The 26,063-nt window shown below is 40.8% G+C and overlaps 1 protein-coding gene across 2 annotated transcripts in view; it reads left to right on the plus strand.

Moving 5' to 3' along the window:
- Positions 1-26,063, plus strand: part of AFF1 (ALF transcription elongation factor 1) — a 127,823-nt gene that overhangs the window by 18,285 nt on the left and 83,475 nt on the right. For both annotated transcript variants that reach the window (XM_090266267.1, XM_090266266.1), the window contains exons 2-3: positions 18,748-18,868; positions 19,571-20,494. In XM_090266267.1, the coding sequence (XP_090122393.1) occupies positions 18,748-18,868; positions 19,571-20,494 (1,045 nt within the window). The remainder of the gene's footprint in view (positions 1-18,747; positions 18,869-19,570; positions 20,495-26,063) is intronic.

The raw sequence follows: 26,063 nt of genomic DNA on the forward strand, positions 1-26,063 counted from the left end.
CTTAGTGGGCTGAGTGCCAGCCTGAGAACTGAAAAGGCCATTGGTTCGATTCCTGGTCAAGGCACATGCCTGGGTCATGGGTCTGGTCTTCAGTTGGGGGTGGTCAGTGTTTCTCTCACACATTGATGTTTCTCTCCCTCTCTTTCTCCCTCCCTTCCCCTTTCTCTAAACAATAAGTAAAATCTTTTTAAAAAATTATAAGATGAGTTGTATATGTTTGGTAATATCTCATTTCGTAGAGATTCGTTGTCGTTGGCAGCCGTCCGTCTCGAGAGACGATGGTGTAGCTTCTTAAGAGTCTATCTGCACCGCCGAGAATGGCTGTGCAGTCCGACTCGGGAGTGACACGGTATCTGTCTCCTCCCGTGTTGAATCGACATCTTGCGATGACGCTGGAGTGTCCTCTCCAGTGAAGCTGAAGCTACAGAGCCTGGGCAGGGTGATATGGAGGGTCTGCTGTTGCCCATGCAGCAGACCCCCCCTCTCTTTGCAGCTGAAGGGTCCAAGGGAAAGACGGAGTCAATACAGCTTGGCTTCAGGTGCGCCGCAGGAGTTGCCGGTGTAGACTACAACGTCAAACCGCCTTAGGGACTCCGGCTCCGGATTTTCTGTCGGGGTTTACTCCCTTAGCCTTTCCCCTGAAGAGGTATGCCGCAAGGCAGCGGAGGTTTTTTGGAGTCAGAGTTTTCCTTCTCTGATGTGCCCTGACTGGAAGATCGAACCAGCGACACTTAGCTCGCAGGCCGACGCTCAATCCACTGAGCCAAACCAACCAGGGTTATCGTAGAGATTATTTAAGTAGTATCTTGAGGTCTCAGACCAAAATCTTTAAATTAAGGTACATTTTTCTTTACCCAGGGTTGTCTCTTGGTAAGAATTATCTTTGGTTGCTTTATTGAGTTTCCGGGATTTAAGACCCTCCTAAGGTATATTGAATATTGTTTTTAAAAATGAAATCCCTCACTACTATTACAAACTAAAATTTCTTCTGTCTGTGACCAGGGATATGGTAACTGAAGCAAAGCCTTCTTTACAGAGTGCTTTGAACACTTGGGTCTGACTCCAAAATCATTAATGATTATTTTGTCTTTGGAACTAACCCTTCCTCCAGTGAAGACATTTTGTGGGAAGTAGAGACCCCTGTCTATTCTCTGAGACCTCCCCTTTTTTGGGTAATAGAAAAATGCATGTGACAGACTATAACTAAACCACCCCCCTCTGCTTTGAGAGTGCATGGATTAGAGGGGTGCTCAGAGAATTGGGTTGTGTTTTTCCATGGTTATGCTGCGATGTCATGAGTAGAGAGTCAGGGTCTCCCCTTAACGAGGGAGACTTAGATGCTGTCGTTCATCCTGCATGGGTGGTCCCAGGGCTCTCAGAGCTTTTCTCCAGCCAGGATGAAAGAAGTCTGGGGCTGGTGGACTGTCTTCCCAAGTAACCGTGTAGTGAATGGATCTGTAGGTAACCAGGGGCCCTGAGCAGAAAGAGGGAAAATTATAATTTGTCATTCAAATTACCTGGTTGCATGTTACCTGTTTATTTCTATTTTGTGAGCCTGCAGCTTTTGGTAAAATTAAATGTTCCACCCCTTTCTCAGCTCTTTTATTTTAAGAATAGTTGAGTCTGTGACTAGACCACAGTCAGAAGGAATCAGCATCCCCCTGAGAGCAGAATTAATGAGAGATCCTCTAGGAGGTTTTACATTCTAAGAAATAAGACATAAATATGTGTGAGAGGTGCCTTCTGCCTCTTATTTGAACATCTCAGCTTAATTTTATCAGCACTGTCAACCTGTTTCCTTACACTGTCAACCTGACAGATGTCCTTTTTTTTCAATAAAGGTATTCAAATATAGTGGTGGAGTGTCCCAGCAGATTTCTAAAGAACCAGGACATTTGAGGAACAGTAAGTTCTGACCTTTAATAGCAGCCACAGGCTTAATTATTCATATTTTCCGAAAACCACACCCGCCTGCTGTAGTAGATAGCTCAGGGCAGTTGGATGGATGGACTGTGCCTTGGGAGTTTTTAATCCCAGAGTTTCTCCTAATGTTTTCCTCTTCTCTGCCATCTCCCTCATATCCTGTTCTTTTCCACTTATTTCATTCTGAAATTATAAAGATTTGTAGTGTGAATTTCATTATTTCATTGAAGATGCAGCTGGAGTCTGTGACTGGAATGGTTTCTATGCCTCATACCGCATCTCCCGAACTTCCACTAACACACACTTTGCAACCCTTTTGAGGCTGTTGACCACAGGCCAGACAAGGTATTGGAGGTGGGGAGACTGAGTCCTGGAGTTGTTAGATAACCATACAGAGTGGCTGCCAGCTTGGCACACCTATCACCACACACTACGTTAGACCAGTTTTTTGGAATGAAACAGGAAGGCATTACAATTATATCATTAGAGTTAAGAATGGAGATTTTTCATCTCTCCTTATGTCAGGAAAGTTAGAAATTTGGTGTTGCTGAAAGAGTGATATATTTTAGCAGAAATTATTTCAGAAGCAGTCTGCACTCCACTCCTTTAAAGTAAAACTTTAAAATTTACCCTTTATTTTTCTTTCTTAGTAATTTAAGGCTGAGTCCGGGGGTTGACAACCATTTTTTGTACAGGGTCAGATGGTAAATATTTTAGGCTTCACCACCCATGGGCCTTTGTTGCAATTATTCCACTTTCTGCTATTCAACTCTGTTGTTCTAGGACCAAAGCAGCCACAGACAGTATGTAAACTAATGGGCAGGGTTGTGTTCCGATAAATTTTATTTAGAAACACAGAGGTTGGGTCAGATTTGCCCCATAGGCCATAGTTTTCTGCCCCTTGGTCTAGTCCATCATCCTGCTTTTCTTTAATGTACTTTTTTTAGGTTGAAATTTAAGTATTGATAAATATAAGTCAAACAGAAATGTATAAATCCTCCCCACCCCCTTTGCCACTGGTAGCCTTATTCTCCTTTAACTAATTTTACTTACAAGTCTGAAATTTCTGGACTAAGTGTGTCAGAAAATTAAGAAACAGTTTGGAGTGGGAATGTTCAGCTAAATGTTCCTTTAAAATTTACTATCGAACTTTTTTAAATCATGGAATTTTCAGTGTTGCTTCAGCAAATGAAATGATATATGGAGGTCTCGAAATAGTGTAAAATCATTTGAACTGAAAACTCAGGCGGGACATTGCACAGCAAGGATCCATCAGGACTGGGCTAGTGCTGTGTGGGCAGTGAGGAGGGAGGAAGGCTTGAGCGGAGTGATCACTGTTGCTTTTGTGATTATCAGAGGCCACAGTTAAGTCCATTTGACATGCCCACTGTGTTCATTTTCTAAAATTGACAGTTTTCCACATGCAAAGTAATTTGAGATGATGATTCAGGCTGAGGAAAGTCCACAGACAAGTATCCAGGCAGCTGCTGCCCTAAAAGAACATTAAAGATCTAGGCCAGCGCAGTGGAGCTAATGGCTGTGAAAAACGGTCATCCCCACAAATTATCAAGGGTTCTTTGGAGAACTTTGGAGTTGGAGTTGGGGGATGAGGTAAAATGGGTGTAAACACCCGGTGGTGAATGATCTCTCCTGTGAGTTAAAAGCTTTTCAGCAGGGGCATGGGGCCCCTTCCTCCCTTCCAAACTTCTGCTCATCCTTCAAGCTCAGATGTCACTACTCCCAATTAAATCATCCCGGGCTCCTCCATTTAGACTTAGTGTTTTTCTCTATTGATTCTTTAGCACTTGTAACCAACCTCTTCAATCACTCTCAGAGGTCCCTCCCCTTTGTTTATTTCTCCCACTAGATTGTGGAATCTCCTTAGGTCTGGCACATACAAGGGGTGGGGAGGCATCAGTGTTTCCTCAAAACAAATAGATTTTCTGCTTTCATTCTGTGAGGTTTAAAATCTTGAATTGGACTACAGAAAACTATAGTATAGATAGGGGTATTCATGCTCTTAAATAACTTGAAGTGGCATAAGTAATACTTAAAATGCAATTTTAGTGTTTGAAGAAGATATTTCATAGAGGCCTTGTTTAATATAAATTATTGGTGGATTTGCTAATTTTGAATGTTTATTGTTTTCTTACAATAGATATATTAGCCTCTGCTTTTCAAAGAGAGTAAAAAAGGAGAATTTGAAAGCATTTTAAAGCAATCTCTAAAAGTCCCAAAGTTTATTTCTTATCTTTTAAAATTAACTCTCAGATTCTAGTTATTTAGTGTTGAAAAAGGTAGAAGAATACTTTATTAAGTTTGATAAATATCCTTTGTTTTATGCACGTGAACTGCCTGTTGGCAGTGATGGGGAAAAGAGAATATATTTTACATATAAATATTCATGGATGGGCCAAAATCCAGCCCAAAGAATCCTGACAAGCTTTGTAAGGCTCATAACACTGCTTAGCAGAGGTCAAAATGAAAGAAGACTTCTCCAGAAAAACAATGACTTACTGTTTCGCTTTCAGGAGATGCCAGTTATAGTGAGTGGTAGGAGGTGAGCTGGGGTTATGATGAAAATGAGAATATTTAGAAACATGTAATTGTTGCTTGTTGCCATATAAAATACCAATACATGTTTCCAGCTTTCCTGTCCTATAATAATCTCCTTGTTCTTCCTACTTGAAATGTCTGTGGAATAGAGTAATGAGATCGCCTCTACTTTTTATGACATTAGGCTTCTTTCTGTGGAAACAAGTGTGACGTGCAGTTGAGGAGAGATGACTGTAAGTCAAGATGTAAAGAAAAAATATTCATGATTCTGTAAAAACAGTATATGAATAGTTCTCAACATTTTGTCTATTTTGTGTAAAATGCTAAGATTAGATATCTGTGCTTTTATCTCCATGTGTTTGTTAGAGACTGAAAAAAACTTTCAGTCGTATAAAGTTTATCCCTTCATATGTGTGTGTTCACAGCAGGCTGTTTCACCATGTTTAACCCTTTGAGTGCCAATGTCGCTGTGAGTGACGCTAATTTTCCCAAAAGTGCCAGCGTCGCTCCCAGCAACTTTTTTTGATGGTTATAAATGTAAATAACAATGGAATAATTTGTATTTTATGTTTTCTCTTTTTTTGTACCTCAGATTATATATTGATAAAACTTTTTCTCATGTTGATCCAAATTTTGAATTTTTACACTTGTTCAAATACTGACATATTAATTCTGTTGTAATTTTTACTTACATTTTAAACAGTCCTTTTAATTTCATTTATCTTTGCAATAATAGTCAAAATTATGCAGTGTGCATATAAGGAAGCTTTTGCTAATGGACATTTTCATTGCTTCACGGTATAGCGTTAGCATTTGTTTATACACCTTTTCACTGTTGATATCTATTGATATATGTCTCTAGTGTGAATGCCGTTTGTGTTCATTTTTTTTGTATGCTATGAAGGTTTTTTTCAAAAATTTATGCGACATTTGGCATACTTCTTGTTATCCATGTTGCTTTGTGTTCTTTCAAATTATAATCATAGGTTTTATATTCTGCCATATATTATACTTCAAAAGCCATATTGAAGGAAAGCATTTATTTTTTTCTAAAATAATTGTTATAATAAAATAATGTTAATGTAATAAATTTTTTGCTAAATTGCATCAAAGAACAAACACTTCTTACAAAAGAAGAGTGTATTTACTACATGTCGTGAAATTTTCAGTAAATTATTATGAATAATAATATTTTCATAGACATTTTTCATAAACTCTGCATTTCTCAGCAAAATAGCCTGGCATTTCTCACACGAATTTTAGCAATGACGCATGGCACTCAAAAGGCTAAAATGTAACGGGCAGTGGTTTTTACTACTAGAGGTTGTGTGTTGATTGGGGAATGGAGGATCCTTGAATTTGATTTTAGATGTGTGCTTTTATAATGGAATGAGCTTCTTTAAATGGATAGAGGAGGAGCTCTGCAATGTCTCTTTTTTCTTTTTTGTTTTTTTCACTAACTGAAAAATGTGTTGGTGGGTCTATGTACTCATTCAAGAAAAAGAAAAGATGTTTTAAAATGTTTTCTTCTCCTTTTTCTTTCTATCTTAATGTTTTCTTCTTTAGAGAAATAAATCGCATCTTGACAGTTTCCTTGTTATTCTGTTGTTCCCCACTGTTCTTATCAATATATAGACATTACCTTTCCTTTCATTTTCCAGGTGTAAGCCTTTTCCTGTTGGTTAGCAAGTTTAAATGCTGAGCATTTGTTCTGCCTGAAGCTGTACTTGGTACATTGGCACAGTTTCAAACAGTTCTTCTTATTGTATGTGATGCAATTGGTTCTCTGGAATATATGTGTTAGGAGTTCAGTCATTGGGAGAGACCCTTCCTTTTGGTATGGTAAATCCTATGCAGGTTTCCAAGCTGTTCTGTAGACTAATTCATTCAGTGTGGTGTATGCTGGGCATTATCTGGTGCTTAAGCTAAGTCACAAGATCCACTTAGTATGTTTGATTTCTTATGACTGTAGAATTAGTCTCTTTAAAACACAAACAGCCCTGGCTGGTGGGGCCCATTGGATTGAGCGCCAACCTGCAAACCAAGGGGTCGTGGGTTTGTTTCCCAGTCAAGGCACATGCCTGAGTTGCAGGCCAGGTCCCCAGTTAGGGGTGCGCAAGAGACAACCGTACATTGATGTTTCTGTCCCTCTCTTTCTCCTTCTCTTCCTCTCTCTCTAAAAATAAATAAAATCTTACAAAACAGAAACACCCCCCCCCAAAAAAGCAAAACCCAACTTGCTCCTAAATAATTTCTTCAAAGAAGAGTTGCCCCCCCCTTTTTTTTAATCCCTTTAGGGACATTACAGCAGTTTCATGAGATACAAGATTAATTTGGAAATGATTTGTTTTTCTCTTGCTTTCTGTATGGCAATTGAAAATTTGATATATTAATTATTTGCAGGATGCTGTTCATAACTGCTTGAATTAAAAAAAAATACTGTCTTTTGAAAATGCTTCTGTTGACTTCAAATTGTATGATTAAAAAAAAAGGAAAGAAACCACTAGTTGAGGCTGCTTGTGTGTGCAGAATTTCTTCCATTTAACCAATAATCCTTTTTTTAGCCCAATGGGTTAGTGTTTCTCAAATAGTGAGGAGCAAGAAAAAAAAGGTGATTGATCTGCAGAATGTAAATTATTCTTAGAGGTGAGTGTGGGGGAACCAGTCATGATTAAACAGATAACTGAATAGACAACATAATTTTAAATAGTGATAAAAAAGAGATAAAGCAGGGTAAAGTGTTGGAGAACTGTTGGTTGGAGCTAAGTGGTCATTTAGATCTGGGACCTCCCCGAAAAGTTGATTTTTAAATCTGAGATATTAGTGACAGCATGTTTAGCTAGGATCAGCAGCATACAGCTTGCACAGCTCAACTTGTTCCAGGCGTGAAAAGGCCACTGTGGCTGGTATTTGAGGAAGGGAAGAGGGAGGAGAACGTATTTGGGAGGTAGCATTTAAGAGGAAGTGTGCTGAGGATGGAGTCTTATAGGCCAGGCTTCTGAGTGCTAAGGGAAGCCTGTGAAGTCTTTCAGCAGTGGAAGGAGCCATATAATCTAATGTGCATTTTACTTAAATATTTTATTTATTTACCTTTTAGAGAGAGGGGAAGAGAGGGAGAGATACATTGATTGGTTGCCTCTTGCACACCCTCTACTGGGGAAACTGGGCCGCAACTCAGGCATGTGCCCTGACTGGGAATTGAACCGACGACCTTTTGGTTTGCAGGCCAGCGCTCAATCCACCGAGCCAACCAGCCAGGGCCTGGTGTGCATTTTTAAATTATCTCTTTAGACAACAGGATGGGGACTGACTGTGGGTCAGGGGGTGCGCTGGGCAGTGAAGAGCAATAGGGGGAAAATTGGGACAACTATAAGAGAACAACAATTAAATTAAAAAGCAAAAAATAACAAAAAAAATTATCTCTCTAAGATATTGTATTTTCTTTGTTTTTTCCCAAGATGCATTATAGCAGCATGAAGAGGTTTTTCATTGGGGGATTTTTGTTGACGTTTTAATCCTGGAGACAGTTTATTAATATCATCTGGAATCTTATTGATTTGAAAATAAATGTGTATTTGCTATAAATGTTGCTTAAATATTCTTTTATTTTTAGTGTAGTATACTTGCACTTTTATGACTAATAAGTATGGCAAACTGAAGAGTAAAACCTGTAGCAATGATAAACATATGTATGTTGTTATTAGCTGAGGCAGCTTTCACGGCTGATCTAGGAAGAATGATGTCAGCTTCTTCTGGGTTTGAGTCATTTGATGGGTACAACAGTCTAGTAAAATTGGCTTTAGGTATCAGACAGTGAATCATATTTTGCCATCAAATAATAAGACCTGCAGGGTTCAGGAGAATTCTGGATTGTTTGAAATTGAGTAATACTTGAAAATACAGTTGGCCCTTGAACAGTATGGGGATTAGAGTCACTGACCTCCAGAGCTGTCGAAAGTCACATATAACATTTGACTTTCCCCAAAATGTAGTAGTTGATTGGTTCCAGGAACCCCCATGGATACCAGAATCTATGATTCTGAAATACCCCTATAAAAAGGGGTCGCTCAGTGCATGCTGTGAACTTTCTGCATCTGTGGCCTCCCAACTGCGAATCAAAATTAGGACAGGTATTAATTGAAAAAATATGCAAATAAGTGGACCCACACAGCTCCAGCTCATGTTGTTGAAGGGTCAACAATTTCAGTCAAAGAGGTATATTAAGCACCAGTTTTTGTTAAGCGCTGTGCTCTCAGGAATAGTCCTTGCCTTTACCAAGCACATAGCCCAATAGGAAGATCTGTAGGCACTTGTACAGTCACTCTCATTTTCATAAATGTAAACATGGACAGATTAATAAGAACCGATGTATCCCAGAGAAAGAAGGAAATTCACAGCAGAGGATGGAAGGTGAAAGGGAGGGGAGGTTGAAGCTAAAGGCAGTGATACTTTGGAAAGTTTTGAAAGTCAAGTTTGGAATTCATTAGGGAGCTGGCAGAGAAGGTGTGTGTTTTCACCAGCCTCCCAGATCCTTGTACTCAAAGGACTGAGAGGTGAAGCAATGAGTGGCTACTCTGTGAGCGGAAGCCAGGTCGTGAAAGGCGTTGTTTGGTATACTCACCCATTGACTTTGATCCTATAGGCAGCAGGGACCTGAGAAAGGTTGTTAAGTAGGTGAATAACAAGATGAGATTCATGATTTTTAGAAAGATCAATGAGGCATCGGTATGGAGCTAGATAAGCCAGGATGAGGAGCCTGCTGGGGCTGTGCTCCAAGTGAGAAGTGTCCTCACAACCCTGTTTGAATTTTGGATATGTAGTAGATTTAATGTCCAAACATTTTTAAAAAGTTGAGTACGAATTAAGGCAAACCTTAAAAAAAACAAAACGCTAAGCTTGCTTGTCTACATTCTTTCTTAGTTTGTGACCACAGCTTTCTGTGATGATACAGACTTTCTCCAGCCTCATTATTTTATAGGAACGTGGTGTGGTCCTTCCTGGTGGGTTGAATCGCAGTTAGGATAATGAGTGCAGTACTCTGGCTGATCCCACTGCAGACCAGAATTGCCGGGGAAGAGCCTGCAGCTTCTGCCGTGTTTCTGGTTGGTGCCAAATGAACGGTGCCAACAGAGCAGGCGGTCAGAGGTGACTCTGATCACCAGGGACCTTTATAACCACATGGGGAGACATAAATAACTGGTCAGGTGGCAGGTTTATCTCTAGCAAGTCTGTTGCCACTATAGGGGGTAATTTCTGTATGTTCTTTCAATTAACTACCAGTCAGTACTGTCAGCATTTTAGGGAACACTTCTCAGAGACTGGATTTTCTGGAATTTGTCAGTAACATTACGTTCTCATTTCAAGTTACATTAAACAAGTATTTTATTAACTCCTAGCTACAGATCGTCAAATCCTTGAGGTGGAGAATGATCCCTCCCCCCCACCCCCCACTGGTGTGCTTTGTATAATTGTGTCATTTGCATGTTGGCCCTCCTCAGTCAATACTAGGTTTTCATTCTCAAAATGTGTTTGGATGGTAAGGGACTTGGTGTACTGCACCTGGAATGCATTAAGCTCATCGGACTCCTTTCCCCTCACCCTCCTGTTGGAGCTGTGTATCCCTGCCCACAGTTTTCCCCAGCCCCCTTTTAGACCAATGAATGAGGAAAATAAGTTCTTGTACTTTTCCATCTAGATGGTAAAAGTGCAGCCTCTCAACATACATTTCTGTTATCTAATAAAGAGAGACAAAATGGGCAATAGTGAAACTACTCCAATTAAAAAATAGCAGTGGCTGGTGTTTGAAGTTTGGGGCATAGTCCCTAATGTACTGCTTTAAGCAGGTGGGTCTATAGTTATTATTTAGTGACAATCTAATACTGAATTCAGGGTTCAAAATCAGTTTTTAGAGGCTTCAGCGAGAGTTATTGCCAAATGACCAGTATCGCAGTATTTCTTTACCCCTGATTTTGATGTTGTTATATGTGTGTGAGGCTATTTTTTTGTTTTGTTCTTAATCAGAACTTTTAACTGCATAGGTAATAAATGAATACTTTTGTGAAAAGAATGTTAAAACAGATGTTTAAGTATTGTCTGACTCAGTGATCCCCAACCTTTTTGGCGCCAGGGATTGGTTTCGTGGAAAACAGTTTTTCCAGACACCCCGGTGGTGGGGGACAGGAGGTGGAGTGCTGGCGGTGACGCCAGCTAAGCTTCGCTCACGCTCACCTCCCGCTGCGCGGCCCGATTCCTAACAGGCTACAGACTGGTACTGATCCACAGCCCAGGGGTGGGGGACCCCTGCCCTAAATCACCATACTGTCACTGACCTCTTCTAACCCTAATTTGGTACTCGTTGTTAGATTTTTGTCAAAGTGTATCCTTTCAGATCCTTGGTCCATAGTAACATGGACTCATTAGTACCTGGCAGATTCCTTTTGAAAGGTAAATTAACACCTCTTGTAAGAATTGAAGTGACTTTTTATTCAAGTTTGCCCAAGTGGAGGCAGTCTCCATTTAAAACTCATAGTATGCCTTTCAGCTATGTATAATATCTTAAAGATTGATTTAATTTTGCAAAATGGAGTCACATACAATGATTTCAGTAATGAGGCTGAGCATTCTGTTGCAAGCAGAAGTGAGTACCAGAGAGAGCTGTTACTTTTGAGATGATCCCTTGGGAGCTCCTCCAGAAAAACAGCTGTGACATAATGCTGTTTTGTCATTTGACTTGGCTGATATTTGTTTTCTATATAAAATCAGATATTGTATTAGGATTATGTCTCTGATTTTTTTTCCCTTTATACAGAGCGGGGCAAAAGTAGGTTTATGGTTGTTAGTATGTGAAAGTTTATGCTTGTGTTATTATTTATTAATTATTGTATTATCTCCCATATGAATAACTGCAGGCCTACTTTTGCCCCACCCTGTATTTATTGTGTGTGTTAGGCGATGGGGAAGGTAGTGAAGGTGAAATCATTGGAAGATTTAGCTGAGTGATTTTTATTATGAGAAAGCCTGTTGCAAATTCATTCATACACACAAAGCAAGAGGGGGGAATTCTTCATTTGTTTGAAGCAGTATTTCTCTGCTTTCAAACATGGAGCCACTTTGATTTCTTATGTCCAAATTGTACTTATGAGTCATACAGTTTAATGACAAAACTAATTTTGTGCTTTGAAGTACATTGACATTTTTTTCGTAAAGTCAGCGTGTGAAAAGTGTTCTCTGGATGTTAGATTGTGGGAATAGAAAAACATGGAAACAAAGGGCCAGAAGATGGACTTAAAAAGTCAACAAGGGAGCCCTGACCAGTGTGGCTCGGTTAGGCGTCATTCTGCGAAGTGGAAGGTTGCTGGCTCGATTCCCAGTCAGGGCACATGCCTGGGTGGTGGGACCTGGTCCCCCATTGGGGCACATGGGAGAGGCAGTCGGTTGATGTTTCTCTCCCTCTCTCTAAAAATAAATAAATCTTTAAAAACAATAGTCAACAGGGGTGGCTTCAAAAATAATCACTTACACAACAAGTAAGAACCCAAACCTGCTGTCCTTTTGCCTCCATTACCTTGTGACACTTCTATCATCACTCTCTAAGCCAGGGTTGCCCAACTTTTGTGAACAGATGTGTGAATTTTAAGTTTTGCACCCTCTTTTGTACTTCACACCAGAATGGCATAGTGCCTTTAAAATAGTAAAAAGACTCATTCTTTTCCACAATTAGTGTGCACTGTTAAGATTTTAAGATTTTCCCTTTCCTTCCTGCCAGTGTCTCTTCCGTGCCTCTGCAGATACACAGGAGAAATTACACTCTATCCTTAAATAGAGAATTAGACTCAAATGTGAGTTCTAGAGAGAGTTGGTCACATCTCTCAGAGGAAGGTCTGTGTGAAGTGACCAGTCAAGGGTGATAAATGGGCAGTCAGCTGTGCACAGCCTGCCCTGTGGGCCGAGAGTTGCCATGGAAGCATCCAGTGGCATTCAGCGATCCTGCATGACTAACCTAGATTAGCAGCAGGGCCCGTGGGCTCATGCCTGGAAGAAGGTGCTTACAGCCTGTCAGTAGCAGAGCCAGCAGTCTGCCCCACATCTCAAGCCCAGTGCAGGCAGGCCTTCCTGTTACTGTCTTTTCCTCCTTCTACATGAGTCCTTTCCGTTCTTGTGCAAGGGACAGAGAAAAGGGAGGCTCGCTCTCACTAATACTTAGAGCTCTAATTTCTTCATTTTACCATAGTGTTTTCACACATCCTCCCAGAAGCATTTGAAAAGCCCAAGTAAATGTGCCCTGACAGGTCCCAGCATGGGGCTGACTAAATGACTGCATTCAGGGACTGAATGGGCAGCTCTGAATTCCACAGGAGTTTCACCACCTCTCTGAAAGTGAGAGCATCCTGGCATGTGTTAGACTTCAGGCTTCATTCGGGCTCCTGTGCTGATTTACAGAGCGGTGGAACTGTCTGCAACAATATCTGGGGTGCATGCAGTCTGCCTTAGTAATGGCTTGTGCATTTGTGTTCTGCAGGGTGAGTCTCACACAGAACTGTTCTCACCAGGCACTGGAAACAAGTCTGTGGTGTCCCCCATCAGTCTTTCTAGTTCACTTAATTTAAAAAAAAATGTGGTAGAGGACGTGGTTCGATGCATTTTGCAGAGATCTTTTGGATGCATTAGTGCTGAACTTTGCAGATGGTGGACAGCAGTATATGATCCAAAAGCAGGGGCTTGGCTACTGAAAGATAATGCTCTAAAAATATTTTTGCAAACTTCAGGGGAGCTCATGGGTATCTACTGGGTGGTCAGACTTTGCGCCCTCCCCCATGGCACATCAACACGTGGACTTGTTTTGTATGCAGTCAGCTGCTTCAAATGACCATGTGACTTGATGTTTTTGCTCCCCAGGTGGGCACTCCTGGGCTGACCAGAAAGCTGGCATTGAGGCCTTAGCAACAAGGCCTTTGTCAGCTAGCCACACATTAATGGGAGCAGAACCCAATATCAGGCATGTAATGGCTACTTTGGTGCAAGTTTATTTACAGCCTGTCCTTCAAAGAAATTAATGTGAAGAGCCCCTTTGCACATTAGAAATGACTTGTGGATTCAGAGGTTATTATGGGGTCCGTGACCTCAAATCTGTAAATTTTAGAAAAGACTCTAAAATAAGCATTGCAGCACAGTTTTTATGAGTTGTAGAGCAGCTTCATGCTGTCGGCCATCCCTCTCTCAAAGGGCCCTCTGTTGTTAGGTCCTTAGGCAAGGACAGACCTGTGTGGGTACATTTAACCGAACATGTTTTATGTTGTGAGAGATTGCTCTGCTGTCAAGGATACTACCTGAGTTGTTGATGAGACTAAGGAATCTTAAAGAATTGTGAGTGATGGAAAGCTGATGCACTCCGGCACACCTTTGTCGTTGCCCTGTTTAACACAGCCGGAAAGCTGTGTGTGCAGGCCGTGGTTGAGAACACAAGCTGAGGTGCCAGGCAAACCTGCCTGTGAAATTGTGGATGTACCATTTATGGAGTTAATAATCCTCCTTTCACAGAGTCATGAAAATTAAATAGGACACATTGGATGTGCCTAAACCAGAGCCAACCGAGGAGCAGATGCTGAGTGGTGGCAGTACTGGGCCGCACTGCTGTCATCATTACTGTTGGTTTTGGTAAGCTCAGAGAGACTTGGCCCTCTTACCCTCCTCAGAATCTCCTAGGAACTTGTTAAACATGCAGATCGCGGGCCGCACAGCAGACCTACTGAATCAGATTTGGGGGTGGGTCTGTGCAGTCTGCATTTTAAGGAGCCCCTTCACTGGTTCTGATGCCAAAGGCTGGTCATCTCTTATCTAATGCAAAGTGCTGTGTAGAAATCAGCGAGAGAGAACTTGCAACTCTATTTTTTGTGGAAAAGTCTAACAGGGCTGATGTTGGGGTGAGGTTATCCTGTGAGAGCAAGAAGGCGTTTTTTCCTCCACATCGGGGAAAAAAAATGCCTTTAATTAAATGAAGTGATAGTCAACTTGTAATTATTCAAAGGTAATTACAGAGTCTGCGAATCATCTAGGACATTTACTGTTTCCTAAAATCCCCCATTTAAAATATTTCCATCCACCCCCTCCTTGTTTGCACCTTGTTTTAAAAATAATGATGTGTAGAGGTTGAACAATGGTTTACTCATGCTATGAATTGGGTTCATGTTTTTAAAATTTATGTTTCCCCTGTTTTCATAATGGAACCAAGGAAAGGAAAATATTCATGAACATATTTGCCTAGTCATTTTTAATAAACTTTTCTTAAGCCATTGCAAACTTGGAATAAATAAAAGCCAAATAAATCAGAAAACTACCCAGTACAACTGGCAAATTCCTGTTAGTTACAAGGAGAAGTTAGGGAACCCAGAAGAATGAGTGTTCACAGCCTACCTTATATATTCCTGGGAACTGTGGACTGGGTATTTCCTGTTCTGCCTTCCTCTGCCCTGCCCAGGAGCCTTGGTGAGTGAGACCGGACAGGGAGTTAGTTGCTCATCAGACAGTGTGGGTGAGAGTGAGTTTCTCTCAAAGTCTAGACCTCATAAAACTCATCTTACCAGTGACACTCAGGCCGTGTTTCCTCACCTCACTACTTTTCAGCTGAAGGGGGACAGTGAGTAAAGAAAAAAGTACGTTCAATGTTTGTCTCAAAACTGGTATAGTATTATTACATGTCTGCCAATAAAATCTTGGTGTGGGTTAAAATTTTTTTAACTAATGAAGTGAAACCTTAATTAACTAGAATCCTTAGTTTAACATGATTTCCTCCCTATGGGAGACATGATTTTTGAATCACATAGCAAGCAAGCCAGTGCTCGGAATATGTAAAGTTGGGTTTTTCTCATTATTTCTTTAGCAGTTTTTATTATTTTAGAGTGAAAATCTACAGGTGTGGTAAAACATAACCAGTGGTGAGCTGCCTGATTTAGAAATACTTCAGTAATTTTAAATTAGCATAGCTTTTCTTAAAGATATGTGTGGAGTTGACAAGAAAATTAAGTGAGGACCCCAAGCAGCCTGATAGTTGAGGTGCTACTGTTCACACCCTCACTTTTCAATCTGGTACTGACAATTTTGCTATTTGGGGTTCCCTTTTCTGAGACAAAGGTAGCAATTACATAGAAGTGGGCAAAGCTCTTACTTTTCAAAGCAGAACCAAAAGCTGTGAACACTCACAAGTGAATAAAGCTAGAGGGACTCACCACTGTTGTAGCCAGCAGAGTCAGGAAAGCAGAGCAAAGCAGATGCCTTCCGTGGTCCATGTACCAGGTAGCCTCGGGAAATGGGAGCTGGCGAGTTCAGGTCGCTCAAAGTTAGTTGCATGCCCCTCATTGCAAACAAGGTGGCTGAAAAGCAAGATTTTGAAGGAAAAAAAAAGTTTTTTCCTGATCAGCCCTCTTACATGGCTCCCATGGTTATATGTTAATATTACATACATTCTTTTTGAGCAACAAGAATAATAACCAGACTCCTAAAACAATTGTAGGGAAGTCTTGAATGGTGATCAAGTCTTGTGCTATTATCAACCAGACGTAGGCCTGTCTGAAACATGTGAGATTTCAGACTATTAAAGACTACTCTCTGTAGCCTGTCTCTGGTTTAGTTTTTCCTCAAACTTTTTCAGTATGTTGACTAACATAAATTGTTCACTTTGTAGTTTTAAGAGTTTTTTTTTTTTTTAAATCTGATATCGAGATATGCATCATCTATGCCAAAATTTTATAAGATTATCTAAGCAGATAATTCTTTACCACTCCCTAGTGAATTCAACCAGATAGCTTAGCCTCTCCCCACCTTTAGGTCATGGATAAAATTGTGGTGATTTTGGAGGAGCGGTGTATAAGAGGGACAAATGGTAACAGAAAAAATACAATAAAAAATAAATGTAAGCCCTGGCTGGTGTGGCTCAGTGGTTTGAGCGGCTGGCCTGCAAGCCAGAGGGTCACCAGTTCAATTTCCAATCAGGGCACATGCCTGGGTTGTGGGCCAGGTCTCCAGTTGGGAGCGTGCAAGAGGCAACCACATAGTGATGTTTCTCTCCCTATCTCTCTCCCTTCTTTCTCCTCTTTCTAAAAATAAAAAATAAATAAAATCTTTAAATAAATACATTTAAAAAAAGAGCTATGGAAATAGATCACTTTTTAGATGGTTACACTTTTTAAAAATTATTTTTATATGTCTTCCAGAGTTAATTTTTTAAAAGAAAATTGCAAGTAAGTTAATAAAAATACTGTAAACATAGTGGCTGTTTTTAATTTTAAAATATTTAATGATTAGTGTTTATGTCAAGTACGGTACTTTAGCACCAGAAGAGAGAGAAATACAATTCTGCTATAAATGGAGTTCATATTCTAGAGGAAAGGGGAGAGAGAAAGAACCACTCAAGACGTTAAGTCAGCACACACTCAGTGGACTTTAGGGAACCTTTAGAGTGGGTGACATTGGAGTCACTCCAGAGATTTGCTTGGTGGCTGAATATTGGGAATGTGGGTGTGTAGTTGAGGAGAGGCAGAGGGAATTTGTGTGATTAGAAGGAAAGCATCAAAGTTCAGGATATCACTGGGGTCAGGGTATAGGCTGGTGTGACTACAATGTACAGGTGGTTTGCAAGAGAATCCTATTTCCTTTGTAAGCTGGTCCTGGAAGAACTGGTCATCTTTCAGTAAAAGGAGATTCAGGGGTAGAGGTTAGAGTTTAGGCTGGCCCTTACAGGGTATGTTTGGGGAATCCCATCGAGTGGAATGCATGTGGCAGGCCAGCAAGGAGACTGGGCTAATTTCTAGAATAGATCTGTACTAGATTGTAGAGAAATTTTAATGCTAAAGCAAGGGCTTAAGAGTTCATTCTGCCCTGGATGGGTAGCTCAGTTGGTTAGAGCATTGTCCTCATAAGCCAAGGTGGCAGGTTATATCCCCAGTCAGGACACATACAAGAAGCAACCAATGAATGTATAAATAGATGGAACGACAAATCGATGTCTCTCTGTCTTTCGCTCTCCTCTCTTCCTCTAAAATAAATCAATCAATAAAAATGGTAAAAAAATAAAAGGGGGGGGTATTCTGTAGCCGTAAATAGCCATCAGCTTATTATTTTAAAATATAGATAGTGACATGAGAACCAGGGTCATAGATCAGATTTCTTTCCACGAGAAGGCTAAAATAGAGGGACAAGATGTGGGGAAGACAGGGAGACCAGTAAGTAGTCTCTTGTCAGAGAAAATAAGAGAATTCATAAGAGAGCAGTGGCCAGGGTGTGGGGTCAGGCAGGGTGTGTGGCATCAGGGTGCGAATTTTTAAGGGTACATACAGTCTGGGTAAGACAACTGAATATTTTCCTACTTATTTATTCAAGTACTGTTGGGGTAAAAATTCAGTAGATACCTAGAAGCAAGTCTATGAAGATAAAGTCTTTTAAAAAGTTCTTATTTTCATTATTATATCTCACACGTGCAGTTGGCAGGTAGTAGCTTGTGTTGCTGACATGGGCCAGGCCCACTTTTGGTGTGGATGCTAACTAAAGCTGCATGCTCTTTGTTTTCCATCTCTGTGTTCTGTTTGTCAGTGAATACATTCTAACCTTTTTGATGCCAGGGCTTATGATGTAGGGTACATTTTTATTTGGTTTAACTAGGATAATCAGATTACATCTAAAATTGGATTTTCCCATCTTGGCATTTGAAATGAGAAGTAAAAATGATCTTGAGTTTACATGCCAGGACACTCCCAGTAGAGTAGGCTGAGAATAAAGTAAATGCTGTTTTGGGTGCCTGGTAATCTTTTAATTATGAAATAAGTCTTTTGATTTTAATCTTCCAAAAAGTACAGTACTGATCCAGGAAAATAGCTTTTTAAAAGTTCACTTCCTGCTGACTCTTACAGATGAAAAGCTTCCACCTCTACTTCATACTTTGCGAGCTGAAAGTAAAAATATCGTTAATCTTGTCTCAGTCCCACCACTGCCTATAAAAAAAAAATGTTTGGTTTGGAGTCAGTCTTGAGCCATGAAGGCAGTCACACAAAGTGGAAGCTTAGGTTTCTAGAGCCAGAACTGAGACTGGAGGGTCACAGCCCATTGACTGAGCCTTAATCTAGGAGTGAGTAGAGAGACTTATGCTTTCTTTAAATCATCTTCCCTGTCATCGCTTCTTCTTGACTTATCCTTGCCTTCCTCAATCATGTACGTATGCACAGCAAAACTTGGATACTGACAAATTTTATTGTCTTTGTTATTCTGTGGCATCTGCAATAGTTTGTACAATGAAGACAGAAACCTGCTTCGAATTAGAGAGAAGGAAAGACGCAACCAGGAAGCTCACCAAGAGAAAGAGGCATTTCCTGAAAAGACTCCCCTTTTTGGAGAGCCCTACAAGGTATTTATTGTATATTGGAAAGTCTGATTTATCATAATATTTAACTGTGATAAGAGTGAGCAAGGGACACAATTGTGAAAATAAGACAATTTATTCTAGAGGTTGTTTCTGAAAACAAAATATGACAATTCTCTGAACCTTGTTAGTAAAAATTACTAGTTTGTGGTAATGTTAGTCCTTGGTGTGTAGTAATATTTGTCCATGACAGACTTTTCAACAGGGGGGGCTTAGTTTAAATTGCACGTTAAATTCTGTGTTACACAGTAAATCGAGGTTTTTCTTTTTTTCTTTTTTTAAGATTTTATTTTCAGAGAGAGGAGAAGAGAGGGAGAAAGAGAGGGAGAGAAACATTGATGTGAGAGAGAAACATCAGAACATGCTAGGAGACTATGAAGAAGTAAAGGAGTTACTTAGCATCAAGTCCCATACTCCTCACTTGGATACTTCTGATAATAGGTGGCCTCTCGCAAGCCCCCAACCAGGACCTGGCCCACAACCCAGGCCTGTGCCCCAGCTGAGAATCAAACCGGGACCTTTTGGTTCACAGGCCAGCGCTCAATCCACTGAGCCACACCAGCCAGGGTGAAGTGTTTCTTTTTCAGTGGTGTTATGTAACATGGCTTATTAAATGTTGGTTTTCTTTCTTTCCCTTTTAATATCTAATTTTGCTGTCTTCTTTTTCTTTTCCTTTTTTTTTTTCAGACAGAAAAAGGTGATGAGCTATCCAGTCGAATACAGAACATGCTGGGAAACTATGAAGAAGTAAAGGAGTTACTTAGTACCAAGTCCCACACTCTTCGCTTGGATACTTCTGAAAATAGGTTGGGAAAGCCAAGGTATCCTTTATTTCCTGAGAAAGGGAGCAAAATTCCATCCCACTCCGTCAACACCAGTGTCCGTCACCAGCCTGTTAGCACTCCTGCCTCTGGACCACTTCCTGTAGGTAACATTAGCCACAATCCAAAGATGGCACAGCCAAGAATGGAATCAATGCCAAGTCTCCATGTCAAAAGCTATGCGCCCCTGGACAGCCAGCACCTAACCCAAGATCGCCTTGGTCAGGAGGGCTACAGCTCTGGTCCTCACAAAAGTGGTGACCGCAGAGCTGATGGAGACCACTGTAGTTCCATGACAGACTCAGCTCCAGAGAGGGAGCTTTCTCCCTTACTCTCCTCTTTACCTTCCCCAGTACCCCCTTTGTCACCTGTACATTCCAACCAGCAAACTCTTCCCAGGACACAAGGAAGCAACAAGGTTCACAGCAGTAACAATAACAACAAAGGCTATTGCCCTGCCAAATCTCCCAAGGACCTAGCAGTGAAGGTCCGAGATAAAGAGACCCCTCAGGACAGTTCAGTGGCGGTCTCCAGCCTTGGAGTAGTCCCTCCCCAGCCACCTTCTCAGTCTTTCCCCCCACCCTCCCTCCCCTCAAAAAGTGTTGCAATGCAGCAGAAGCCCACGGCTTATGTCCGGCCTATGGATGGTCAAGATCAGGCTCCTAGTGAGTCTCCTGAACTGAAACCACCACCAGAGGATTACCGGCAACAGACTTTTGAAAAAACTGACTTAAAAGTGCCTGCCAAATCAAAGCTCACCAAGCTGAAAATGCCTTCTCAGTCAGTTGAGGTGAGTGGAATTTCATATCTGGGGCAATTCTAGTGTGAAGAAAGATTTTAGATGGAAGTTCTGGAGAGTTGGGGGCAAGGGTACTAATAGCTTTTGGGTAAGAAAATTTCTTTTTGGCCTACAAAAAATTGAGGTCTGAGATGGAGTACTGATGGCAATATTGAAATGTGATTTGCACAAATTTTTTGGAAATTATTTATTGCGCCATAATTTATATACAGTAAAATACAGATTGTAAGACTGTGATTTGCTGTGTTTTGAAAAGTATGTACACCTGTAAAACCCACAACCTAGTAAGGCAGAGGACATTTCTATTGTGGGAAACTTTCAAAGAATGTTTTGAGCTGTCTTACTTTGTTGGTTTTGTCTGTTTCTTTTGTTGTTGTTGTTGTTGTTTATTTTTTTGGTTGGAACACTGGCTTCTTTAACATTGTAAAGAAAATACTTTTTTTGGTTCCTCAGCCCCAGTTACTTTTTCTTGAGATACAAACTTAAAAAAAGTAAAAACAAGGTCAAAATGTTGAAGGCAAACTACTAATTTTAAAAGATTTGTTCCTTGTAAATTATAAGAAACTTTGAAACTAAAGTTCTATTTTAATATATTTTATTACCCACTTAAGAAAGAGGAGTTGTGTGTGATGATATATGAGAGTCAGTTACAAATGTAATAGAGACTGTTTTTCTACTATGGCTTTTTAAAGTAACCAAAATGCTGTATTTTTTTAAACAAAGAAAAAAAATCCTTTTTTGCCCCTTTGATAAATGGCAGCATTGTGTTTGAATGAAGTGAATCACAGTACACGTTCTATCACTGAAATTCTAAATTATTGCCACTGACTCCAAAATTCAGATTAGTAGTGTAAACTTAAATATTTGAAGTGAATTTTTAAAGCTTATCTGTTAGGTTAAAGCCTGTGGTTTTGTTACATCTATTGTATAAACATTTTAATGTGCATATCCATTGCTCAAAGACTTGTGCTGGAAGGTAACATGCTCGAAGTTTAAAAAAAAAAAAAAAGCAGATCCCAGGATTCTTAGCTAGAAAGATAACCCTTACCTTTAAGCAGAAAAATCTGTTCTTGGGGGGTGTCAGTTTTTGTTCTAGAAGTGGTTAGGGTTCTGTCTACAGTGTACTCTTGAGCTGGAGTGTTTCCAAATGTCTTCAGAATGTGTCTTGTTCGGTGGCTGAGGATAAACAAGAAAGGGGCAAATAAAGCAATTGGTAGAAGTGACCACATTGCCAGAACTGTGCCTTCAACTCCAACTTATAAAGATTCACCAGAATCTTATTGAGCGTGTTGTGCTGTGATGGGCTATAGGGGGAGGGAGCAGAATGAAGCAGGGAAGAAACAAAATGAGATCCTCCCTCCTCCAAAGGAGGGCCAGGCAGCCTGCTTTATGATCAAGACAGTGAAGAACTTAATGGGATTTGCTTTATTTGTCAAATAGGATCTGTTCTGTTTTCCTAATTTGAGGAAAAAGCAAATAAGGGGAAAACTTTAACATTCTTAAAAAATAAAATAAAAACAAAAACTTAAGCAACTAAAAATTGCATTAAAACAATTTTAAGAGACCTTCGCCCATTGTCCTTTACAAGATTACAAAGGGTCCTAATATTTGAGAGGGGGGGGATAGTTAATTTTTATGAACCAGGGGTATGGACTTGGGGGGGATTGCTGGGGGAGGGGGGTGCTGGGTGGAGGGGAACAAGGGGGAGAAAATTGGAACTGTTGTAACAATATAATCAATAAAAAACATTAAAAAAAAAAAACAATTTTAAGACAAAATAGTAAACATTTGTATTGTCCACCAAATGCCCAACCATACACCAAAGCAGGGTAGCATGCCAAAGAAATATGGTTGAGTGGACCTATTGGTGGACAATTAAATACAAACTATCTGCTCCTAGGTGCTTGAGCAAATTTCAGGTGTTAGCCTTAATACAGTGAACCCATGTAAATTTAGCCGGTAGACTTCCCAGCAGCCTCTCAGGAAAGAGGATCCTAGTGTACTTTTTGCTTTCGTGGTGGAAAAATAAAAATAAAAAGGGTTGATATATATTTCTCCAAGGTCTTACTTAATATATAATTTCAAATATAGGCCTATGTTAGAAGGCTCTTCCGTATTTTCTGAGTGAACATTTGAAATGAACAAAATCTTCCATAAGTCTGGTGATCAGAGAATGGGGTTTTCTTGGCACAAATGCACCTGCTCTCAACCATTTAGCAGATATAAACTTTGCATTTTTGGCCTGTGTTTGCACTCAGCATTCATTTAAATTCTGTGGCTCTCTGGTTTCTGCCCAGGGTTCTCATGTCAGTGGCAGCTACAGTGCCCACTCCCTTGGAGCCCCTGGGCAGTGCTGGTTTGGGGGGAAGGGGTGAAACTGAGGGCTCAGGCAGATGGAAGGCTCTGGGTGTCTTTTTTAAAAGTATATTTTATTAATTATACTGTTACAGTTGTCTCAATTTTTTTCACTTTGCCCTTCTCTGCTGGTACCCCCTTCCCTTCAGCAACCCCCTCCCCAGCCCCCTTAGTTCATGTCCATGGGTTATGCATGTAAGTTCTTCGGCTTCTCCCTTTCCTTTTTTAATCTTAACATCCCCCTGTCTATTTTATTCCTACCAATTATGCTTCTTAATCCCTGCACCTTTTCCCCCTTTCTCCCCCTTCCCCCTCCCTGCTGATAACTCTCCAAATGATTTCCATACCTATGATTCTGTTCCTGGTTGTTTGCTTTGTTTTTGTTTTTACTTTTAAGTTCAGTTGTTCATAGTTGTGAGTTTGTTGTCATTTTAATGTTCTTAGTTTTGATTTTCTTTTTTTAAGTCCCTTTAACATTTCATATAATAAGGGCTTGGTGATGATGAACTCCTTTAGCTTCACCTTGTCTGGGAAGCACTTCATCTGCCCTTCCATTCTAAATGATAGCTTTGCTGGCTAGTGTAATCTTGACTATAGGTCCTTGCTTTTCATCACATTAATACTTCTTGCCAGTCCCTTCTTGCCTGCAAAGTTTCTTTTGAGAAATCAGCTCATAGTCTTACAGGCAACCCTTTGTAGGTAACTCTCTGCTTTTCTCTTGCTGCTTTTAAGATTCTTTAACTTTTAGCATTTTAATTATGATATGTCTTGGTGTGGTCCTCCTTGGGTCTAGCTTGTTTGGGATTCTGTGCTTCCTGGACTTGTATGTCTATTTCCTTCGCCAAATTAGGGAAATTTTCTTTCATTCTTTTTTCACATAAATTTTCAATTTCTTGCTCTTCCTCTTCTCCTTCTGGCACCCCTGTTATTTAGATGTTGGTATGTTTAAAGTGGTCTCAGAGGTTCCCGATCCTTTCCTCATTTTTTAAAATTCTTGTTTCTGTTCCGGGTGAATGTTTATTTCTTCCTTGAGTTGTTGATTTGAATCCTGGCTTTCTTCCCATTACTGTTGGTTCCTGTATATTTTTCTTTATTTCACTTTGTATAACCTTCACTTTTTCCTTTATTTTGTGTCCACATTCATCATTTCTCTTGAGTGTACTGATCACCAGTGTTTTGAACTCTGCATCTGATAGGTTGGTGATCTCCATTTTGTTTAATTCTTTTTCTGGGGTTTTGTTGTGTGGCCATATTTCTTTGTCTCCTCAATTTGGCAGCCTCCCTGTGTTTGTTTCTGTGTGTTGGGTAGAGTTGCTTTGACTCCGTGTCTTGGTAGTGTGACCTAATGCAATAGGTGTCCTGTAAGGTCCAGTGGCACAGCCTTCCCTATCACCCAAGCTGGGTACTCAAGATGCATCCTTTATGTGGTCTGAGTACACCCTCCTTTTGAAGTTGAGCCTCGGTTGCTATTGGCAGGGCAATGGGAGGGATTTACCCAGGCCAGTCAGCTGTATGGACTGCCTGTGACCACTCACCACCAACCTTTGCCCTTTGTGGAGTATCAGCTGTGCAGGGGCAGGGTGATGGTGTTCTGATGTGGTCTGTAGCTGTCCACTAGGTGTGCTAGCCCTGCAGTTTCCCTGGTGGTGCGGCCTAGGGTCAGCCCCTATCTGTGTTTTGCCTGGGGCCACCCTGCCTGAGCTATAAAGCAATCTGAGAGAATGCTACCTGTGCTGCGCTTGACATTCTCAAGCCAAGCTGTGAATCTAAGCTGACTGCTGGCTGGGTTTAGAGCTCACTGAGGCCAGCTGTTGCTTGTTTGATAGGATTTAGGAAGTTGCGAAGCAGGAGCCAAGACCAGCCGTTCATATGGAAAAGAAGCTTTGGTGGGCTCAGAAGTTGAGTGAGGAGGAGTCTCTGGGGATATCCAAGGTGGGTCAAATAGTGTTAGCCGGGTTGATGGAGTCTCAGATATGGCAGCAGCTTGCCGGCTCTGTGGGGGACGGTTTAGAAAAGGGACAATGGCCTCTGCTTGCCTTAATGCCAGACTTTTCAGTTCCTCCCTGTACCACTGTTGCCTTTCAAGCTGCTACTCGGGTGCTGGGGCTCAGAGGGAGTGAGTCTGAGTAGGTGAGTCCATGTGTGGGCTCTTTAAGAGGAACTGCTTGGGACTCCAGCAGTTTCTTCCACCAACTCAATCCCTGCTGCTTTTGGAGCAAGAAGTTGTGGGGATTTGTTCCTGGCGGGCTGGGGGGCCTGGTACAGGGCTTGGACCCTTTGCTCCTGAGATATTCCTCCCGAATTTTTATCCACCACACAGTGAGAGACCAGCCCATTCTTTGTCTGCACCCCTCCTGCCCATATTGAAATATGTGTTTTCTTTCATTCCGTAGTTGTCTGACTTCCATTCAACTCGATTCTTGATGGTTCTGGCTTATGGTTCTATATTTTAGTTTTAATTTTGATGTGGTTGTGCGAAGAGGTGAACCATGTCTACCTACACCACCATCTTGACCAGATCTCTGGATGTCTTTTGTGAGGTGAATTAGGAGCCAAGAGCTTGGAGTGAAAGGAAACTAAATCTGTGTTGCACAGATATTGGTACTGCTAGCTAGGTTTTTAATTTGATTTAGCTATTGTTGACTAAGATCTCACATTTTGCATACTTAGCACTGATTTTCTGTTCATACACTCAGTTAAATGGGTATATTTTTATATTTCTAAGAAAATGTAGCTTGAATTTAAAATCTCATATGTAATATTCTGATGACTCCAAAGAAAGCATAGAGATGGAGGACAAAAAGCAAGGCGTTAAACACTAAGCAGGTCAATTTTGAATATAGAACCAGAATATTTGCAATATTTTGGGCTATTTGTGGCACTCGGCCAAAGGACAGAGAATGAGAGGCAGGAGAGGAATTCGGCTCTTGGCAGGGCTGTGAAGTGGGGGCTGGGGGAGCTAAGTGGTATTTCTTTATTTGGTTAATTTGTCCTAACGCGAATCAGAGGAGGTTTTCTTTCCCAGTTTTCTGAATGTGAAAGTTTTGTGGTGTGTTTCACTGCTCTCACTTCCCCACTGCTTCCATGAAACTGTTTTACAAAGTGAACCAAAGTGGGAATGTCATCTCGTCTGTTTGGTGTATCTTCATACTCAAGCCCACAAGTGGGGAATCTGTTCTTTTACTTCATGGGAAATACTTGGTTT

Source organism: Furipterus horrens, unplaced genomic scaffold (assembly GCF_987537825.1).
Source record: "Furipterus horrens unplaced genomic scaffold, mFurHor1.1.pri manual_scaffold_2, whole genome shotgun sequence".
Taxonomy (NCBI): Eukaryota; Metazoa; Chordata; class Mammalia; order Chiroptera; family Furipteridae; genus Furipterus; species Furipterus horrens.